The sequence below is a fragment of the Sapajus apella genome, unplaced genomic scaffold, assembly GCF_009761245.1.
Source record: "Sapajus apella isolate SASKATOON/1434 unplaced genomic scaffold, GSC_monkey_1.0 scaffold6, whole genome shotgun sequence".
NCBI classification, from domain to species: Eukaryota; Metazoa; Chordata; class Mammalia; order Primates; family Cebidae; genus Sapajus; species Sapajus apella.
The window spans coordinates 59,612,541-59,627,470 of NW_022436946.1; the positions used below are offsets into that span (position 1 = coordinate 59,612,541).

Here is a 14,930-nt window from a genome sequence, read left to right on the forward strand (position 1 = left end):
AGGAGACAGGCACAGAACCCAGTGGTTAGGATGCAAATGAGGAATGCAGCAGGGCAGAGGGAGGAGCTCGATAACAGGGTAACGAGAACAGTTTCCTAGGCACCAGCATACAATAAAAACTGAAATCCGCAAGTGAGATGCACTGTTACGCTTGGTAGATTTTACTGAGGTAATATTAAAAAAACAATTCCATGACTTTTGAATCCCTAGTCAACTTCAAGATATAAAGAGTCAATGAGGCCGAGTGTGGTAGCTCAGGCCTATAATCCCAGCACTTTGGAAGGCTGAGGCAGGTGGATCATCTGAAGTCAGGGGTTCGAGACTAGCCCGGCCAACGTGGAAAAACCCCATCTCTACTAAAAATACAAAAATTAGCCAGTCATGGTGGCACATGTCTATAGTCTCAGCTGCTCGGGAGGCTGAGGCAGAAGAATTGCTTGAACCCAGGAGGCAGAGGTTGCAGTGAGCCGAGATTGCTCCACTGTGCTCCAGCCTGGGCAACAGAGCAAACCTCTGTCTAAAAAACAAAAAAAAGAAGATGAGGAAGAGGAGTCAATGACAGCGGGAGAATGGAAAGATTTATGAAATTTTCTCAGGAGAGCTTTGTGGGCATGCTCTCCTGAGCATGATTAGGCCTTCACTGGAACCTCTCACAGAGCTTGGAGTGTGCAGTTTGGGACACTGTGCATTTATGTGGGAGAGAAGAGATGTCTGACCACCCTGCGGACAGACCCAGAAGTTTTTGCCATGGTGGGATCAGTCTGTATTGATCTGTGAGTGTATGGGGAGTGGATGGTGGGTGAACCAAGAGCTGGAGAATGGAAACCTGCAGTGTGGGGGTGCTCAGTCATGGGAGTGAGGAAGCCAGGAAAGAAAATATCAGTTTCCGGGCCGGGCATGGTGGCTCCAGCCTGTAATCCCAGCACTTTGGTAGGCCGAGGCAGGCAGATCACTTGAGGTCAGGAGTTCGAGACCAGCCTGACCAACATATGGAGAAACCACATGTCCACTAAAAAAAATACAAAATTAGCCGGGCATGGTGGTGCATGCCTGTAATCCCAGCTACTTGGAAGACTAAGGCAGGAGAATCGCTGAACCCAGGAGGTGGAGGTTGCAGTGAGCTGAGATCACGCCACCACACTCCACCCTGGGCAACAAGAGCCAAAGTCCATCTCAAAAAAAAAAAAAAAGTATCAGCTTCCACCAGGTAGCAGGCCCAGAGAGCAGGAAGCTGTCCAGCCACAGAACTGTCCTATGCCCACCTCCCTGTCTCCTCACATTTCCACCTGTGTGGGAGGAGATCGGAGATGGGCAGAAACTGACCACCCAAATGCCAACTTTTTATCTTGGTTGAGGAGGGACAGCAGAAGTCTTCATTTGAATGAACTTTGAAGCTGATGAATACCTCAGACTGAAACTTTTAATTTCTGAATTAAGGTGTGGTTTGTGACTTAAGAGGGTTTTGACTATTACATGAGAGTGAGCAGAAGAGTCACGGGACCTGCCAAGTTTCCATCCAGGGCAGGGAAAAGCCTCTCCAATGAATCAATTTAAAGGAACTTGTGGAAACAAGAATAAACATGGGCTTTGATTACATCACAAATGGTTGTTTTATGTAGAGGTTATACGGAGAGAAGCGAGTCAGAGTGAGAAGACCCATTCTGATGATGTCTGTAATTCTGAAAACATCTGTTCCTGTACCAACTAACAGAAAGAGAAGGAGTATTCAGTCACCTGGTTCATAGCAAAACATTTCCTGCATTGGGCATTCCATGTCCCTAAAGTTAGCTCCAGCGTCTCCAAAGTTAGTTCTTAGCTTATTTCATGTTGATGACAGCGGGCATCGTTATGCAATGATGTACCCATAGAAGTGGATACCCCCCATTGGGCATCGAGTCAGCTGCCAGCCTGACCCCCCCCCCTGACCCGCATACTCTAACATGCCCTGTTTATCCGGATTTCCAGGGGACATAAGACCACCCAGCTACTGGCCATCAAAAATGCCTCATACATAGAATACAACCATCCCATCCTCAAAGCAGTGGAAAAAGTGAGGCAAATATTTGAATAACTCCATTTCAAGAGTGCTCTTTTCCTTGAAATTTCCATTTAAATTAAAAGTGACTTTTTTTTCTTTTTGACCATGAATTATCCATATAATTTCCACAGCTTTTACATAGCAAATATTGCATGGTCGAAGGAAAAGTAGTACATTCAGCACCAGCGAACAAGTGTTAATCATGTCCTGCTGTGAAATTCCCCACTGGATAAGAGGCCTTTCACCTACGAAGAATGATCTGTATGTGTTTCGCTTTTAATACAGAAGCCTCTTTTCCTGTGTAAACTCTGAAATAAAATCACTCAATACCAGCAAGTGCTTGCCTGTTAACACAATAAGACTTTCAGTGTTTTTCCATTACTTTGATCTCCAAGGAATTATCCATTAACAACATATATGTCCACTAGTAGATACAATTATCAATTGAAAAATATCAACATTGTTAAAAAGAAAGTGCCAAGCTCGGCAACTGGCATGAGTGTGCACAGTATTGTATACAATATTAAATATAATTAAAATAAATAAAAGAACTGGAATTTATCTGAAACAGGAGAACAATATATGCTCCCAGGGCTTCTTTTAAGAAACTGTATTGGCTGGTATTGGGGGGTCACACCTGTAATCCCAGCACTTTGGGAGGCCAAGGCGAGCGGAGCACGAGGTCAGAAGATGGAGACCATCCTGGCCAACACGGTGAAACCCCGTCTCTACTAAAAATACAAAAAACTTAGCTGGGCATGGTGGTGCAAGCCTGTAGTCCCAGCTACTTGGGAGGCTGAGGCAGGAGAATTGCTTGAACCCAGGAGGCGGAGATTGCAGTGAGCCGAGATTGTGCCACTGCACTCCAGCCTGGGCAACAGTGTGAGACTCTGTCTCAAAAAAAAGAAAAAAGAAAAACCCATATAATGTTTTTATTTCGCATTGTTATATTGATTGAGACCATTGCTTCTTTAGAATGATTGAATGTGATAGGAGTTAGCAGAGACGTTCTATTTGCCTCACACTGACCCTTGGGTTAAACATAAATGCCTAAGAGTACTCCAGTGAGGATGTCACTCATAAGCCACGTGTCTAAATCCTGACACATCGCTTTTGAAGTATGAGAAGGAGGCAGTTATCATATTGGAAGGAAGCAGAGGCCGTTTCCGCCTGTTTTGTGATTTTGCACTTGTCTTTTGCAGGCTCTGAATAAATCAATTTTGTCTTTGTGGCCCTAGGGTTACGGTAACTGCAATGTGCAACATGGACTTTAGCCGATTTCCCTTGGACACACAAACGTGCTCTCTTGAAATTGAAAGCTGTGAGTAGACTTGTGCCCAGGGTCAGCAAACAACCTCTGATAATTCTGAACACCTCTAACTCTCAACTGCGGGAACAGTGTGTATTCCTTATTCACGACAATACTTTTAAAGTAATTTTTTACATTGAAGCTAGGTCTAGGGTAATTTTAAGTAACAGGAACAAATTTGGGACTAAAACCTTCCATTGCCATAACTGATCTTTTTAATGCCCTGTGGCAATGGCTTCAAACTTTGTTCTATCGAATCAGGATAACTGCTTGAGGAGGGGAAGCAGAGGGCTAAGTGAATATGGGTCTCTTTCCAAGCCCTTCGCCAGCACACACACACACACACACACAGAGAGACACACGTGCAAATTCATCTAGAAAGCTCATTTTTTACATGTTTTATTGCTCTTCTAAATGTGATTTCTGCTGAAGAAAGATTTCCTGGCCAAAACAAGCTTGACAATAGTTGCCCCCTAGGGAATTGCCACTGTGAGTTCCCGTGGTGGCTGAGACTCTCAGGCATAACAAGGGATTTCAGGAAGGTTGCACAGATGTCCTGGAAAAGCTAAAAACCAGGCCCTAAGACACCATTGGTGCAGGCAACAAAAGAAAAAACACGCAAATTAGAGTGCGTGAAAATTGTTAATTTTGTGTATCGACATTATCAAAACAGTAAAAGGGCAACCCACAAATGGGAGAATATTTTGGCAAATCATCTATCTGATAAGGGATTGATATCCAGAATATAAAGAGAACAACTAAAACTCAACAACAGCAACAACAGCAAAACAGATAACTTGCTTAAAAAATGGACAAAAGACTTGAATAGACATTTCTCCAAAGAAGATACACAAATGGCCAAGAAGCACATGAAAATATGTTCATCATCACTAATTGTTAGGAAACTGCAAACCAAAACTGCAGTGAGTTACACTTACTGGATGAATACTGTCAGCAAAACAGAAAACAATGCTGGGAGGTTGTGAATAAATTAGAACCCTTACACTTCGTGGACAGGAATGTAAAATGGTGCAGCCACTGCGGAGAGCAGCTCCTCAAAAATTAAAGCAATGACTGGGCACTGTTGCTCACACCTGTAATCCTAGCACTGTGGGTGGCCGAGGTAACAGGATCACTTAAGCCCAGAAGCTGAAGACCAGCTTGGGCAACATAGCAAGACCCTGTCTCTACAAAAAATACAAATATGTGTCAGGCGTGGTGGCTGGCACCTGTGGTCCCAGCTTCTCTGGAGGCTGAGGCAGGTGGATCACTTAAGCCCAAGAGCCTGAGGCTGCAGTGAGCCATGATTGTACCACTGCACTCCAGCCTGGGTAAGAAAGCAAGACCCCCATCTCTTAAAAAAAAAAAAAAATTAAAACAAGAACATATGATCCAGCAAATCCATTTCTGGATATATAACCAAAAGAATTGAAAGCAAAGTCTTGAAAAGGTACTTGTATACTCATATTTATAGCAGTTTTATTCACAATTGCTAAAACATGAAACAACCCAAGTGTCCATCAATGAATGAATGGATACCCAGAATGTGGTAATACATACAGTGGAAGAGTGTTCAGCCTTAAAAACAAGGATTTTGAAACTTGATTGGATATATCATTTGCCAATGTATATTCTCCCATTGTGGGTTGCATGTTACTCTGTTGATAATGTTTGGATGCACAGCATTTTAAAATTTTCATGTAGTATTTATGTACTACATTACCACATAAATACAACCATTATGATGGTGGTACCAACATCTGTCTCTGGAACTCTTTTCACCTTCCCAAACTGAAACTCTGTACCCGTTTAACAATAACCCCTCATCCTCACCTCCCCTCCCCCCAGCCTCTGGTAACCACCATTCTACTTTCTGTCTCTATAATTTTGACTGCGCTAAGTACCTCTTAAAAGTGAAATCATACAGCACTTGTCTTTTGCAATGGCTGATTTCATTTAGCATACTATCCTCAAACCTTTCACTTGATGGAATCAGGCCCACCCAGATTATCCAGGAAAATCCCCTTTAAAGTCCACTGGTTTTAGACATTAGTCACATCTACAAAACACTTTTACAGATTAGTGTTTGATTGCATAATTGGGTACCATAGCCAAGCCAAGTTGACACATGAAACTGACCATCACACAGGTCAAGAGTTAGAAAACAGGAATAAAATAGTTCCTGGAAGGAACTGTTTATATATAAGCAGACTGGACTGGCAGTGCCATGAAGCTTTTCCTCAGTTATGCTCAGGCTGTAGGTAGGTTTGTTCACTGGGAGTTCACCAGAAGCAGGTGAGAGGAGGAGAAATGGAGCACCAGAAAGGGCGATGATCATGGAGTCACTTCAACTTTACCCTGAGTAGGAGTGACTGGAGTCTTACAGAGAAGGAACTTGTCCCACTCCTGTCTCTTTATGGATCTTTTCTTGCTAAAATGCAGCCTTTATTACCTGATAGGGTTTATAGGTGTTTGCCATTAATTGATGAGTCGCTGCACTTTGAAAGAAGAAAGGAAAAGGCTAAATTACTCCTAGTTTATAAGGCTGAGTCATATGAAATGTTGCCAATATTTAACCATTTCTGACCTACAAAAAGAGCAATTTCATTTGATTTAACCTAATAAATGGCAGGCTGAATTGCAGGGTGAAACTTTTGCAGCAGTTATGAGCATTTGGGGTGGAGAACTTTGCTCTGATGACTTTTGGAAGAGTAAAGAGACTTAGATGTGTCTTTTGGGATATTGCTTTGCTTTGTTTAGACTGTGGTTTGTTTTTTAAACTATCATACCACAATCCCAGTAGTCAGTGCAGGAAGTCAGGACACATGTTCCACGTAGCCCCACAGACCATCCTGTCTTGCCACCACTTTGTGTCTGATGCTGGCTCCTGTCTTTCAGATGCCTATACAGAAGATGACCTCATGCTGTACTGGAAAAAAGGCAACGACTCCTTAAAGACAGATGAACGAATCTCACTCTCCCAGTTCCTCATTCAGGAATTCCACACCACCACCAAACTGGCTTTCTACAGCAGCACAGGTAATTGCGGGGTGAGGGCTGAGAGGGCAGATTCAGCTTGGCCTCCGAGGTTCACCCTCTATTATAGGAAAGGTTTGAATTGGTTGTCAAGTGAGCAGTGTCACTTATATTTGAAACTAAAGACAGAGGCTGGGTGCAGTGGCTTATGCCTATTATCGCAGGACTTTGGGAGGCCAAGGTGGGTGGATAGCTTGAGCTCAGGAGTTCAAGACCAGCCTGGCCAAGATGGTGAGACTCAGTCTCTACTAAAAATACAAAAATTAGCCAAGTGTGGTGGCTCACCGCTGTAGTCCCAGCTACCTGGAAGGCTGAGGTGTAAGATCCTTGAGCCCTAGAGTAAGAGGTTACAGTGAGCCGAGATCACGCCACTGCACTCCAGCCTGGGCGACAGAGTGAGACCCTGTTTCAAAAAAAAAAAGAAAGAAAGAAAGAAAAGAAACTAAAGACAGACATCCTAAGTGAAATCTATCTAGTGGGTAGCAAGCAGTAGATGGAAGTGATTTTTTTTTATACTACCAATGCATCAGAGTAATAACCTAAAAAAATCAGTAAGGACTTAAAACATAAGCTGCGTGAGTAGGTTTATTTGAGACAATCGCATTGCCAGCTTAGTAACTGGCATTTCAGCCATGATATGCTGATCCGAGCCCCCTCCTTGACAGCGAGAAACAAATATAATTCGGGTCTGTTGTTCTCCATTTACATTCTCCCTGCTCCAGCCAGCCCTTTGGGGTTGCTTCACTCTTGACCAGCCTGCTCTTGCTATGCTGCTCGCATAGCACCTCCTGGTGACTCTCTTCTAAGTCTCAGTGCAGGAACAACTGGTCAGTTCCCTGTGGACCCAGTTGTTCCTTTTTTGAACCAAGGGTCAGGTCAGGCTCACACCCTCCTGTTGCCTGAGGTCATGGTCCGTGACCTCTCTCCTGGGAGCTTGAGGTTAACTTGCTCCATTCTTGCCTCTTTTTTAAAAAAAAAATTTCAGGCCAGGCAAGATGGCTCATGCCTGTAATCCCAGCACTTTGGGAGGCCGAGGTTGGTGGGTCACCTGAGGTCAGGGGTTCGAGACCAGCCTGACCAACATGGAGAAACTCCGTCTCTACTAAAAATACAAAATTAGCTGGGTGTGGTGGCATATGCCTGCAATCCCCAGCTACTCGGGAGGCTGAGGCAGGAGGATCGCCTGAACCCGGGAGGTGGATGTTGTGATAAGCCAAAATTGCACTACTGCACTCCAGCCTGGGCAACAAGAGTGAAACTCCATCTCAAAAAAAAAAAAAATTCAGTAGTTTTATTGATACAAGTGGGTTTTGATTACATGGATGAATTGTATAGTGGTGAAGTCTAAGATTTTAGTACATCTGTCACTGAGTGGTGTACATTATACCCAAAGGGTAGTTTTTCATCCCTCGCCCTCCTCCTGCCCTCCCCACTTCTGAGTCTCCAGTGTGCACTATACCACTATGTATGCCTTTGTGTTCCCACAGCTTAGCTCCCACTTATAAGTGAGAACATGTTGAATTTGCTTTTCACTTCCTATTTCACCTAGAATAATGGCCTCCAGTTCCATACAAGTTACTGCAAAAGACATTACTTCATCCTTTCTTATGGGCGAGTGGTATTCCATGATGTGTACATACTATATTGTCTTTATCTGCTCATCTGTGGATGGGCACTCAGATTGATTCCATATCTTTGCAGTTGTGAATTGTGCTTCTTGCCTTCTTTTCACCAGGCATCTTTCAGGATGATTTTGTTCAAATCTTCATGCAGTTGCTGTGGCTAAAATCTTGTACAATGGACGCACAGAGGGCGCAATCTTTTTAAGTACCCCCCATGGTCTTTCTAATCTGTAAGAGAGAGCACCAACATAGCACTGCAGTCCAGCACATCTTATCTTCTTATCCATCACCAAAAGAGCAGGAGGACCCCTGCTCTTTTGACCCTCAGCATTCTGACAGTCCCTCTGCAGTAGCTTGCTGGTAACCAGAGACATGTCCCATGCATTATAATGACCCAGCATGCCAAGTTTCCAAGTTCATATTGCCAAGTCCCCATCCATCTTGTTTTCAGTCCTAGGTATCTCCTGCATATAAGGCCTTTTCCTTTTCTTTCCTTCATCCTCACTTTCTCTAACTCCTCCAGGTATGCTTTCCTTGTAAGGAACACAAAAGAAGAGCTACAATGTAGCTGGACCTGTGATTGTTCACTCTGCTCCTAAATGGAATGTTGTGTTTAACTTTCTTTTTTAACTTAAAGCATGTTTCTCCCCATGAAGAAACCCAAAGAGATTGTTTAAATCAGTGCTTCTTATGGAACAGAGTGATTATACAGTAAAACACACTGCCTGGGTGAATCTAACTCAAGAAAACTTTGGCCCTTATCTTGTTCACAAAGGGAACCCCTTGAAAAGATCATAAGATCATGTAAACTTGTTTTCTTTTTTTGAGAAAGGGTCTTGCTCTGTCACCAGGCTGGAGTGCAGTGGTGCAGTCTTGGCACAATGCAGCCTCGAACTCCTGGGTGCAAGCAATATATATATATATATATATATATATATATATATACACACACACATACACACACACACACACACACACACACAAACATACATTTTTTTTTTTTTTCTAATAGAGACAGGGTCTTACTCTGTGGCTCAGGCTGGAGTGCAGTGGGGCGATCATAGCTTACTGTCACCTCTAATTCCTGGGCTCAAGCGATCCTCCCGTCTTGGCCTCCCAAAGTGTTGGGCTTATAGGTGTGAGCCACTGTGTCCAGCAGAGAATATTGTTAAATGGATGTTCCAATTAAGTAGGTCTGGGGTGGGGTCCAGGAATCTGCATTTATAACAAACTCCCAGGTGACAGTGAGGTTGCTGGGCCCTAGACCAGGTAATAGGAGAAATAGGAGTTTAAATGAGCCAGGTGTGGTGGTGGTTCATACCTGTAATCTCAGCACTTGAGAGGCTGGAGTGGGTGGATCACTTGAAGCCAGAAATTCGAGGCCAGCCTGGAGAACATAGCAAGACCCAATCTCTACCAAAAAATTTAAAATTAGCTGGGTGTAGTGGTACCAGCTACTCAGAAGGGTGAGGTGGGAGGATTGCTTGCACCCAGGAGTTCGAGGCTGCATTGAGCCAAGACTGCACCACTGCACTCCAGCCTGGTGACAGAGCAAGACCCTGTCTCAAAAAAGAAAAAAAGTTTCAATGATCTTATGATCTTTTCAAGGGGTTTCCTTTGTGAACAAGATAAGGGCCAAAGGTTTCTTGAGATAGATTCACCCATGCAGTGCGTATTACTGTGTAAACACTTTGTTCCATGATTTTTCTCACTTTCACCTTATATAGGCATGGTAAGATTCCATTGGAGTGTCTAAAGCTCTTACAGTGTCCTGAATAAAATGTGTTTTATGAAGGAGCCATGATGTGTACTGCCTTTAATTCCTGTGTCCCCCAGGCTGGTACAACCGTCTGTACATTAATTTCACGTTGCGTCGCCACATCTTCTTCTTCTTGCTCCAAACTTATTTCCCGGCCACCCTGATGGTCATGCTGTCCTGGGTGTCCTTCTGGATCGACCGCAGAGCTGTGCCTGCCAGAGTCCCCTTAGGTAAGAAATATCTCAAGTGCATATTCCAAGCATCTGAAAATATAGGTATTAATAATTCTTCCCAGATAAAACCATTCTTTTCCAATTGGTTCTATACCCCTTTTGGTGTTATGACTTGGAAAAATTCAAGAGTTATTTATTGTAGGTAAAATCCCATAATTAGGAATCTATGTAGCAAAATGCTTTCCAGGACTCTACAGGTGCCCATCCAAACAGCCCACCTTTAGTCTAGTTGAAGCCATGTTTCAGGATGGGTGAGCCTGGTCTTTAGGTGCCTTCTTTGCTCACCTGCAAAATGAATCATATCCCACAACAGTGTTTCTCAAATGGTGGCTCAAGGGATCTTTTTTATAGAATTTCTGTGGGAAATTGTTAAAAACGAAGGGTCCTGGGTCTCATCTGCATCTGTAGAATGAGAATCTCTGAGTGAGGACCAGGAACCTGCATTTTTAACAAGCTCTCCCAGTAATTATTCTATGTACTCAAGTCTGAGAATCCCTACTCGATAAGCATTCCACTTATGGCTATTTGCCATCAGCTCTTTTTCTCACCTTAAATGTCATACCCATTTACACACACCACCATCACTCAAAGAGTTCAGGGGCTGCAGGGGAGAATGCGACCCACCAGATTTTAGTGAAACTGGATTGGAGCTGGCCCTTAAGATGACCCCAATCCCCTGTGATTTGATGTTTGCCAAACAAATGTTCTGAGCTTAATTTGAAATCCTGGGCAAATTTCCATGGACAGATGCCATGTCCTCTAACAGTTGTTCCATAGCTTGAACAGTTACTGTGCTGAAAAGACAAACACCCTAGTTTTAAAATCTGTTTCCTACAAATGAAGTTAACGTCGTCATCCTTAGTGAAATTGACCCATGAGTCCTCAAGTGGACATTGCTGAATGGGCAGCCAGGTCCAGCATGGTGGTGGCTGCTGGGGGTGCCCTGACAGCTGTTGACACATGCCCAGGACAACAGGACTGCACAACAAAAGCCAGGACATGATATTAAAATTAATCTCATGGGCTTCTTCCCCTTGATGAAGCAGTAGTTACAAGAAACATATACCCGTTCATGTATGCGACCTCTTATTTTATAAAAATTGAATTGAAATAAATGTTTTAATGCCAAAATGTCTGGGGTTCTTTGCAGAAGAATAGTGACACAGGTGCTATGATGAATACACAGCCTGTGCAGAGGGGTTGAAAGGGTGGGGATGCTGGGGAGAGAAACAGGAAGAGCTTCATGAAAAGCTAAATCTTGAAAGATGTGTAGGTGTTTGCTAAACAGCGGAGCGGGCATGGAGATATTCTAGGTTGAGGGAATAGTGGGGACAAATGAGCAGGGGCATGAAACCATCCCATGTTTGGCAAAAGACAAGCAAACACTTGTTTCTGACTCATGTGTTTGCAGGTATCACGACAGTGCTGACCATGTCCACCATCATCACGGGCGTGAATGCCTCCATGCCGCGCGTCTCCTACATCAAGGCCGTGGACATCTACCTCTGGGTCAGCTTTGTGTTCGTGTTCCTCTCCGTGCTAGAGTATGCAGCCGTCAACTACCTGACCACCGTGCAGGAGCGGAAGGAACAGAAGCTGCGGGAGAAGGTGACTTTGCCATGTGCTTCTAGTGTCTGGTCAGGATGGAGCCTGATCTATCTCTGGAACCTCGGACAGGGCAGACCTTCTCTGTAAAACGGGGTCATGATACCCCCTCCTCTGACTGCTTCACAGGGTTGTTGGGAAGAGCAAATAAATTGGTGTATTTCAAGTCATTGGGAAATTGACTTTGGGTGACATCTTTTATTCATTGAAACATTTATTTTGCACCGACCACATACTTGGGCCAGGTCTTAGTTACATCTTAGGGAACATCTTGGTGATATTCATAATTTAGTGAGAAACTCCCAGGAGAAAAATAAATGACAGTTTAACATGGTGGAACAAATTATTTTTGAACATAAAGGTGTAATAAAAGAACTGTGCGGGGAAGAACACTTCTCATTCTAGGAAATCTTCCCGCATATGTAGCCTCATGCATCCTCCACCACGTCCCAGGTAATCTTCCCTCCCACCTGACTCTCATTTCCTCCTCCAGTGTACAGCTCAATGGTCATCTACCCCAGCAAACTCTAACCGTGTGGTAGTAAACTATCCCCACAATGCCAATTCCCATCCCATGACAAACACACATGTTCACGAGCACTCTTGTAGTAATGTAATCTGTAAACATTTTTACCAAGGGTTCATAACAGCTTGTCCTCTTGTGGAGAACTGGGTGATCTATGAATCATGAGCATTCTTGTTGGTCTTTGGTATGGCATTGTGATATTTCCCGAGTCCGTACGTAGATTTTAGATCGGCAAAAATGGATACCTACCCTCATCCCAAACTAGGAATACAAGAAACTAGAAAAAGGCAACGCCCTCCACTATGTGGTTTCTTTTGAAGGGCTTCTGAGAGATGATGCTGAGCTCACAGCCCAATGTGTGTTTTCTGTGTCTGCAGCTGCCCTGCACCAGTGGGTTACCTCCGGCCCGCACCGTGATGCTGGATGGCACCTACAGTGATGGGGAGGTGAACGACTTGGACAGCTACATGCCAGAGAACGGAGGGAAGCCCGACAGGATGATGGTACAGCTGACTTTGGCCTCAGAGAGGAGCTCCCCCCAGAGGAAAAGTCAGAGAAGCAGCTACGTGAGCATGAGAATTGACACCCACGCTATTGATAAATACTCCAGGATAATCTTTCCAGCGGCATACATTTTATTCAATTTAATATACTGGTCTATTTTCTCCTAGATGCCTGTAATTCTATAAATTTCACATTTCCATGGTTTCCACTACAGAAATATCTGTATAATGAGAAAGAATGTAAGGATATGGTTTTAAAAAAAATCCCAAGTCCCACCCATGTTTTCACTATCCCTTCTGCAGCTTTCCAAAGCTACATTGACAAGACACTTACTGGTTTAATTTGCACTTATTAACCATCTATTGAATACGCAGCATTATATTAGCTGCTGCAGGCATACGACACTGCAGCAACTGATGTTAGTTGTTACCCAGATCCCCTGGAAAAACACACTACCAGTGTTTGGGCACATTTAGTTCCACCTGTTAGACCCTAGATGCTATTCACTGAATGATTTCCTTTCCTCGAGTGTCATTATATTCTTCAGGCTAGGTGGACTTGGAAGCACCTAAAGGCCACTTGCATGAAACTCACATGCACCTAAATCCCCACTTTGACTGAAACTCATGCTTCAGTTTATAGCCTATTACCTATTTTGTATGCATCTCCGCTTGTTTATTTTAATAAAAGGCAATAATAATATTCACATTATTTTTCTTTACATGCTATGGTTCACAAGTTTGACTCCTTTACAAGAAACGCTCTTTAGACTGGTGCAATTGCTTCTGATTTTGGTGAAAGTTTCCCTGGTAGGGAAACTCTGAAGATAAGACTACATGCATGTATTTTGTCTGTTGTGTCATAGAGGTAACTAGGCTAGAAAATTTGTGTTTAAATGTTCCCTGTTTTATATAATCACCACTTCATGTATCTTCTTGGAGCATGTTCTTGTTCAAAGAGAAGTTCTTTCTCAGTGATGTGGTATCTTCCCTGAGGAACTTGGGTAGAGAATGATTTCTTCTGCATAAACATTTCAAGGAAATACATAATTTGGGACTACTTGTAACTCATTAGAATAATTACATAGAGAAATAATTACATGGTTTCTTAAGAGAAAAAGAACATCAGAAAGCAAAATAAATGGGAAGACATGACTGGACATCTGCATTTATATTTGAAATACCAGCATTTTCTATGAACCAGAAAAATGCCATCGCCTAGACCACACAGCCCAGATACCACGCAGAAGGATGGCCCAATGGCAACTGAAATCAGGGAATGGGGTAAAGGAGAGAGTTCTAATTTGATGTATCATTTAAAAACAGTTTTTTACATTATATATCTACCATAAAGATCAACCCCCACCAAACTTAACCAAACAGCATTTGTTTTATTTGAAATTCACTTTAATAAAGTGAATTATATACATAATAATGTCATCTTCCTTTCAAAGTTAATTTGACTCATCACCAATACTGAACATTATGATATTTCTACACATGCAGGACTATATTCTAATTTGAAAAAACCTATTTGCATAAACCCTAATTACAATGTAATCTCCCATTATCTCCAATAAAAGCTCACCAAAAGAAAGCTTTTTGGCAAACTTGAATAAACTTAAAGGGATATAGATGAAATAGTTAAATGTTAACTATTTAAATTTTTCATTCTCACTTTAGTTTTTTGAGACAGGGTCTCACTCTGTCACCCAGGCTGGAGTGCAGTGGTGCCTTCTCAGCTCACTGCAACCTCTACTTCCCAGACTCAAGTGATCCTCCCACCTCAGCCTCCTGCGTAGCTGGAACTATAGGCATGCTTCACCATACTCAGCTAATTTTTTTTTTATTTTTTTATAAAGGCAGGGTTTCACCATGTTGGTCAGGCTGATCTTGAACTCCTGACCTCAGGTGATCCGCCCACCTTGGCCTCCAAAGTGCTTGGATTACAGGCGTGAGCCACCATGCCTGACTCCTAAATGTTAACTCTCGATATTTAAAAATGTTATTTTAAGGCCGGGCGCGATGGCTCAAGCCTGTAATCCCAGCACTTTGGGAGGCCGAGGCGGGTGGATCACGAGGTCAAGAGATCGAGACCATCCTGGTCAACATGGTGAAACCCCATCTCTACTAAAAATACAAAAAATTAGCTGGGCATGGTGGTGCGTGCCTGTAATCCCAGCTACTCAGGAGGCTGAGGCAGGAGAATTGCCTGAACCCAGGAGGCGGAGGTTGCGGTGAGCCGAGATCGCGCCATTGCACTCCAGCCTGGGTAACATGAGTGAAACTCCGTCTCAAA

General features: G+C 43.3%; 1 protein-coding gene across 1 annotated transcript in view; it reads left to right on the forward strand.

The window, feature by feature from the left end:
- The window catches only part of GABRR1 (gamma-aminobutyric acid type A receptor subunit rho1), a 39,293-nt gene extending 25,233 nt beyond the window's left edge, over positions 1-14,060 (forward strand). The window contains exons 6-10 of the mRNA XM_032275273.1: positions 3,277-3,359; positions 6,246-6,386; positions 9,842-9,994; positions 11,409-11,605; positions 12,506-14,060. Of these exons, the coding sequence (XP_032131164.1) occupies positions 3,277-3,359; positions 6,246-6,386; positions 9,842-9,994; positions 11,409-11,605; positions 12,506-12,799 (868 nt within the window). The 3' untranslated portion in view covers positions 12,800-14,060. The remainder of the gene's footprint in view (positions 1-3,276; positions 3,360-6,245; positions 6,387-9,841; positions 9,995-11,408; positions 11,606-12,505) is intronic.
- The last annotated feature ends 870 nt before the right edge of the window (positions 14,061-14,930 follow it).